This window comes from Taudactylus pleione, unplaced genomic scaffold (genome assembly GCF_031769625.1).
Source record: "Taudactylus pleione unplaced genomic scaffold, aTauple2 ptg001800l, whole genome shotgun sequence".
NCBI classification, from domain to species: Eukaryota; Metazoa; Chordata; class Amphibia; order Anura; family Myobatrachidae; genus Taudactylus; species Taudactylus pleione.
Window position 1 is genome coordinate 927671 of NW_028286197.1, and position 7566 is coordinate 935236.

General features: G+C 39.8%; 1 protein-coding gene across 1 annotated transcript in view; it reads right to left on the reverse strand.

Moving 5' to 3' along the window:
• Positions 1–543, reverse strand: part of LOC148436342 (presenilin-associated rhomboid-like protein, mitochondrial) — a 37520-nt gene extending 36977 nt beyond the window's left edge. Inside the window, exon 1 of the mRNA XM_088465015.1 lies at positions 428–543. Within this exon, the coding sequence (XP_088321141.1) occupies positions 428–543 (116 nt within the window). The remainder of the gene's footprint in view (positions 1–427) is intronic.
• Between the last annotated feature and the right edge of the window lie 7023 nt (positions 544–7566).

Consider the following 7566-nt stretch of genomic DNA (forward strand, 5'->3'; position numbering starts at 1 on the left):
AGAATATATATATATATATATATATATATATATATTTATATATATATATATACATATATACATATACATATATATATATATATATATATATATATACACACACACACATATATATACAAATAAAGTTTAACATAAGTATTTATGTTTTACACATTTTATAGCCCATGTTGGCAGCATAAACTGCACAAAAACCTAAAATAAATCTTATTTTTGTATTTAATTTTTCACATAACAAACAAACTATAGAAAGTTAAAACAAAACATTTCTCTGGTTTGACTATAAAAAAAAAAAAAAGTGTGGTGTGTGTTTTATCTTAGCACCTTTACGATGGCCTTGCACGTCTCCGGGATAATGCGTCCCAAAGCTTGAGCAGAGATGCAGGTCCCAAACTTTAGGTCCTCAAAGGAGCGTCCCGTAGCCAGGTACCTCAGCGTAGCCACGAGCCTCTCCTCAGCCATGATGGCCAACCGAAATTTGGTGTCCTGCTTCCGGATATAGGGGGTCACTAGATGGAACAATTCCTGGAAGGTGGTGCCATCCATTCGCACAAAGTTGAGGGAGAACTATCCGGATGACTACCGCATCTCCATCAGCATGGGCATATAGGATTGACTCTCCCTCTCCAGCATCCAATCCTTGGTCCAGCAGGACCTCATCCTCCTCCTATGCTGGGCCCTCTCCCTCTCCTCACTCAGCTTGACCACAGCATAGGGCAGAAGTGCTCTATAACGGCAGGGATCCATCACCACAAAAAAAGCAGAAAAGAGACCACCAGAAATAGAGCAAGAAGCACTTTGTAAAACCAGGCAATACAAAGCAATGCACAGTAGCTAGCAATGTGGTGCATTCAGCAGGGTAAAAACCAAGCCTCAAAGATCAAACAGGAGTGCACAGAGCTGAAGAGGCAGGCATTTTTTATATAACCCCTCCCCCCAGTGAAGCACAACCCTCTATTTAAATTTGGGGCCAATCTATAGCATGTTTTTGGGTGAGGCACACGATCAACCCTATCACAATCTGTCATATAGTGACGCGTGATCGTATGACTGATTTCATGTAAATCGTGTGGGGAAAAAAAGCACAAAATCATGTGGTCAGGACTGCCGGGGAGCTCCGGGGAATTCAAGGGAAATCGTATGATGAATTTGATCTCGTACTAGTGTATGGTCACCTTTATATACACTGGTCATCTCCAGATTGGATTACTGTAACCTCCTATATGGCTTACCTGCTTCCCATTCCAATCTGTCCTCAATGCTGCTGCTCGGCACAACTTCCTCTCCAAAAGGTTCTACATCTGCCTCCCTTCTCCTACAACCCGTCCACTGGCTCCCCTTCAGAACCCAATTCAAGGTTCTTACACTCACTTACAAAGCCCTCATCCTCCCATTTACATCTCTGACCTCATCTCCCTTCACTCCCCCGTCCACCTTCTATGCTCAACAAATGCATGTCGCCTCTTATGCCAACTGATTACTTCCTCCCACAGCATAAACTGGGACAGACAGCAGAGATCAGAGCAGGCCAGGATGGAGAGGAGTCGTCAGTGCAGGCCGGGACGGACAGAGGCACAGCAGTCACCGCAGGTGACACTCAGTACATGCACTCTTGTGCATGATATGAACACGCAATACTATAGGCACAAATCTCCGCCGAAGCGGATGAGGATCTGCTTCCTCCCTCACTGCAAAATCTAGTAGCCAGGCAGCAAAATCTGGTAGCCATGGCGACCTGGCCACCAACATTTGTCGAGCCCTGTAGTAAGGCATTGTGGAACACTTGTGGCACCATATAAAGGATTTTTTTTTTTTTTTTTAAACATTTATTTTTATTGAAGCAATAAATGTTACAGCAGCATATGGCAAATAGAATGCACAGCTCAATATGACAGATAGATGATAGGTGTATCACATTGTCAGAAAAAAGGTATAACACAAAGTAAACAACAAAGAGAAAGTAGTCCATATAATGGATTGCACTAATGTGTCATTGGATACTATAATATTAAAACATAACTTTTATTCAATCTAAATTTAAACACACAAATAATATAAAATCAGTGAAGTAAAATGACAGTAAAGTAGGAAAACATTAAAATAAGGGCTGTAGTATTTATATGTCCCAACAATGCAGTGAGAAACTGTATATGAATATTGAAACTATTTATTCATTTGATGTATCAATTTAGGCAGCAGGCAGAATGATCTGAGTTGTAAGAGAAGAAACTAAACAGTGATATATTTAGTATCAAGACTGTTCATTAACAGAAAGACAGATATATCTATTTTTAGTTATTAATTATAATCCTAAAAAGACTGCTCCGCACAGAGCTAATCTTTAACCAGGAATATTAAGAAAACACGTCCTGCTTTCTGTATCACATAGTTTCTTATAATCAGATCTAGATGTAAGGATACAGATGAATATATAATAAAGTCACTGTATATCCCTTGATTCCCAGATTAATCATTAGTTCACATATCCATCATTAGCTAGTAAACTGCCATATGTCCTTACATCTGCCCTGCTATCTATCCGCTGTAAGCTGCTGCTATTACCGACTAGTGCATCACTGTACATAGTTTAACATATTTAGACACAGTGTACATTACTAGCTGTACATGAGATACAGCTGTAGCTATGGTCCACTGCTAGCCACTGTTATTATTGGCTAATATCTGCCTAAATGCTGGCAGTCACAGCATGCAGCACTCTTGCTGCAATCAGACCCCGTAGCCATGGTCAGCTATTAGCCGTTACTATTGCCGGCTAGTCTCTGCCTAAATGCTGGCAGTTACAGCGTGCAGCGCTAGTGCCGCGATCAGACCCCTTTAACACAGGAGGTTAGTAGCGGCTTGTACATTCACAATTTAAGACACATTATAGTATATCAGTACTTTCTCAATTTAACTGGGCACAAATATTTATACTACAGCCTAACGCCGACGCACGTTTCGCTGCAGCTTTTTCAATAGGTAAGCCGACTGTTACCTTTCCCAGGTTTTTTATACTTCAGTCCACCAATCAGTAACTGTCACTCATTTGAAAAAAGAGAAGAGGCAAATCTAATTGGTCTCAAATCATTCAACTTTGAAGACAATGTAGTCAAAAGCCATAGATCTTACATAATAATATCTAACACTTCCTATTTATTATATATATATCTCATATATACCATAATAATAAATCATACATTATAAATATTATATAATAAAAATAAATTATAACTATAAAAATAATCATAGATCTACCAGTGAGTAATTAATTTTATACATTAATAAATAATCATATTATTATTAATAATTAATATCTACAATATTTGTTTAATAACCATATTAACCCTAAATAGCCCATATTATTAAATAAATAACATTATTGTTGTTTTAATCCATAATCTAATTGTGTAAAATAAATATAAATTATAAATATATGTAGTGCCTAATATAAACCTGTACATTAATCAAATAATGACTAGATAATAAATTAAATACCCATTATTATCCCTATATAATATATCAAATACCATAAATAAACTGCCTTAAAATATATAAATAACTATAGCATTTAATATTTGTGAATTAGTGTATACAATAATGTTAACAGTGATACATCCCAATTAAATAAATATTACCATTATAAAATATCTAAAAACATAAAATATTTATACTTGTGTAATAATAAAGTAATTATTGACTACAGATTATGCCCAACAGTAAAGTATTATAATAAACAATAAAATCCTTCCTTATAATAAAGTGCATAACTAATACAATAAATTATATTATAATAAAACTTAACCTAAAAATAAATAGTGTTAATGTAATATGTGGCATAAAGAGAATAATTTATATATAGGTAAAGTACATTTATATATAGGTAAATTTATATATAAGAGAAAAATTCATATTTTTATAGAAACATGGAAAAGTTTATATTTTCATTAAGACCTTGGGGTGTCACACTATCCATTAAAAATATCAATCTAGCCTCTCTTTTAAGCAGTTCACAAGTAATGTCTCCCCCTCTTAGGCCCAGCTGAATTTTCTCCATTCCAAATGCCTGCAATCCTTTACTTTTACCCTCATAATACTTCAAAAAGTGTCTCGCCACCCTTGTGAGGTCTTCATTCTACTCTCATCTTTCTGTGCATTATTGATGTTGTAGACATGTTCCATTAGTCTCTTCTTTAATTGTCTCTTAGTCATGCCCACATATATCTTATTAAATGGGCAGGTCAAGCAATATATGACCCCATACGATATCTGTCTTTAAAATGGCTTTTCTTTACCATAAATTCACAGGCCTTGCAATGTCCACACTTATAGGAACCGATGTTTTGGTCTTTTGATTATTTTTTAGAACCAAAATGACTATTTGTCAAATGGTCTTTCAAGTTTCTTCATCTCCTCCAGCTTATATCAATTTGGGGACCTAAAATAGTCACCAAATCTTCATCTGTTTTAAGAACATAAGAGTATTTCTGGAGAATATGCCTCAAATCTCTCCACTGTCTCTCCCATCATACAGAGCGGTCCGGCGCGGGAGGATGCTGGACGGAGGAGCAGACGCCGGAGCGGGGAATAAGGTAAGTGGAATTTTTTTTTTTCGTTTGTGTGTCTGTAGGGCACTGCTGGAAGGGGGGATGACTGGGGGCACTGCTGGAAGGGTGGAGGGGGGGGACTACTACTACTAGGGGCACTGCTACCAGGGGCACTGTTAGGGGGGGGACTACTACCAGGGGCACTATATCTATGTCTGTCTGTTATATTATAAATATATATTTATATATATATATATATACACATACACACACACACATTCAGCCCGACACTCTGGATACATTTACCGAGCTGAACAGCCCCTCAGGTAAAAAACATGTGGCACTCCTCAGTAGTTGTGACAAAGTGATATTTTGTCACACATCACATAGGTTCTGTTGATGTTTCAAGACCCATTGGTTTTTTCATCCTGACATGTCCTGATGAAAAGACAGATGGGTCTTAAAACGTCGACAGCACCTAATGAGGAGGGCCACCTGTTTGTTTCCTGAGGGGCTGTTCAGCTCGGTATGGGAAGTTGTTAGGGGGCACCAGTCAAAATTTTGCCTAGGGCACCAAATGGGCTAGGGCCGGCTCTGCAGATGTGTCCTCATACAGATGCAGATGTGTCCTCAAAAGAAAGATGGTGGGCTACGCCCGTGTATTGACTACTGGGGTCTTAATGAAATAACTATTAAGAATCACTACCCTCTTCCTCTCATAACAGAGTTATTCGATAGAGTCAAGGGAGCCACAGTTTTACCAAGCTTGACCTAAGAGGAGCCTATAATTTAATTTGTATCCGCTCAGAAGATGAATGGAAACGGCCTTCAACACCAGGGATGGGCACTATGAATACCTCGTTATGCCCTTCGGCCTCTGTAATGCTCCAGCCGTCTTCCAGTTTTTCATCAACAAAATCTTCCGGGATCTTTCATACAAGTGTGTGGTCGTTTACTTGGACGACACTTTGATTTTTTCTCAAGACCTCCAAACTCATCGGGATCAGGTGAAAGAAGTCCTTCTAAGGTTGTAGTCCAATCAACTTTTTTGCAAATTAGAGAAGTGCCTATTTGAAGTCTCATTTGTACCATTCCTGGGCTACATCATCTCTGGAACAGGACTTCAAATGGATTCTTCAAAACTACAAGCCATTCTTGATTGGTCTTTCTCTACCTCCTTGAAATCCATACAAAGGTTCCTAGGATTCACCAATTATTATCGCAAGTTTGTGAAGGGTTTTTCGACACTGGTAGCCCCTATTACAGCCCTCACCCGCAGGGGAGCAGATCCAACTAAATGGTCTGTCGAAGCTACCTCTGCATTCCAACTTCTTAAGCAAGCCTTCATCTCTGCTCTCATCTTAAAGCAAACGGATTCCACCCGGCCATTTATTTTGGAGGTGGATGCATCCGCTGAAGGTGTCGGTGCAGTGCTCTCCCAGCGATTTGAAGATGAAAAACTTCATCCCTGCGGTTTCTTTTCTCGGAAGTTTTTGCCAGCAGAAAAGAACTACACTATCAGAGATCAAGAGTTGCTTGCCATAAAACTGGCCCTCAAAGAATGGCAATATCTTCTAGAAGGAGCTCAATACCCCATTACCATTTTTACAGACCACAAGAATCTGCTTTATCTTAAATCTGCAAATTGCTTGAACCCTCGTCAAGCTCGGTGGGTGATGTTTTTCTCCAGATTTAACTTTAAACTCTCCTACCGTCCCGGCTCACAAAACCTCAAAGTCGACGCACTCTCTCGTTCCATGACGAGCAACCCTGATCTGACCTTGGAACAACCTCATCCAATCCTGGATCCAGCTTTCTTCACTTCTACCAAGTTATCTTCAATTCCCCCTGTCGAGAAAACTTTCGTGGCTCCATAACTCCGCAAGAGGTTACTACAGTGGGCCCATGCTTCTCGCTTCTCTGGTCACCTATGTATGGATAAAACTCTTGAATTCGTCCAGCGGTCCTATTGGTGGCCTTCGATGAAAGAGGACATCAGGTCTTATGTGTCGTCATGCATCAAGTGTGCTCAACACAAAATACCCCAGCAGGCTCCACTCGGACAACTCCAGCCTTCAGCAATTCCATTAAAGCCATGGACTCACCTATCTATGGACTTCATCTCTGATCTTCCTCCATCTTGGGGCCACACCACAATTTGGGTTATTGTGGATCATTTTTCCAAAATGGCTCATTTTGTACCTCTTACTGGGCTTCCGTCTGCATCTCTCAAATTCTCTACCGCATATCATCCCCAGGCCAATGGTCAGACCGAAAGGGTCAATCAAGACCTGGAACAGTACCTGCGCACTTTTATCTCCTCCTCCCAAGATTACTGGATTGAACTTCTCCCTTGGGCCAAATTTGCTCACAATAACCAGTATCACACGTCCACCAACTCAACTCCTTTTCTTACAGTTTTTGGTCATCATCCTCGGGTGCCAGATTTCCCTCTTCTTCCAACATTAGATGTGCCTGCGGCCAAGATGTCTCTTCAATGGTTCTTCAACATCTGGGAAAAGGTTCGTTCCTCTCTAACTAAAACCTCATCCCGGTACAAGAAATTTGCTGATCGCCAAAGACGAGCGGTTCCAAGTCTTAAAACTTGGAGTTATGGTCTGGCTCTCTACCTGAAACCTAAGACTCTGAGTACCCTCGATGAAATTTGCCCCGCGATACATTGGTCCATTTCCAATCGTCAAAGTCTTCAATCCTGTGGCTTACAAGCTAAAGCTTCCTCCATTTCTTCGCATTCCAAGTTCATTCCATATTTCTCTTCTAAAACCACTGGTCTTAAACAGATTTTAGAAGGTCCTTCCTAAAGCTTCTAGTGTTCAAACACAGCAAGGAGAGGAGTTCGAAGTTGACAGAATCCTAGATTCCCATTGTCGATACAACCGTCTTCAAAACCTCATCAACTGGAGAAATTGTGGTCCGGAAGAACGAATCAGGATAAATGCCTCCGATGTCCATGTGCCCCATCTGGTCAAAGCGTTCCATATGAAATTTCCTCATAAACCAAGGA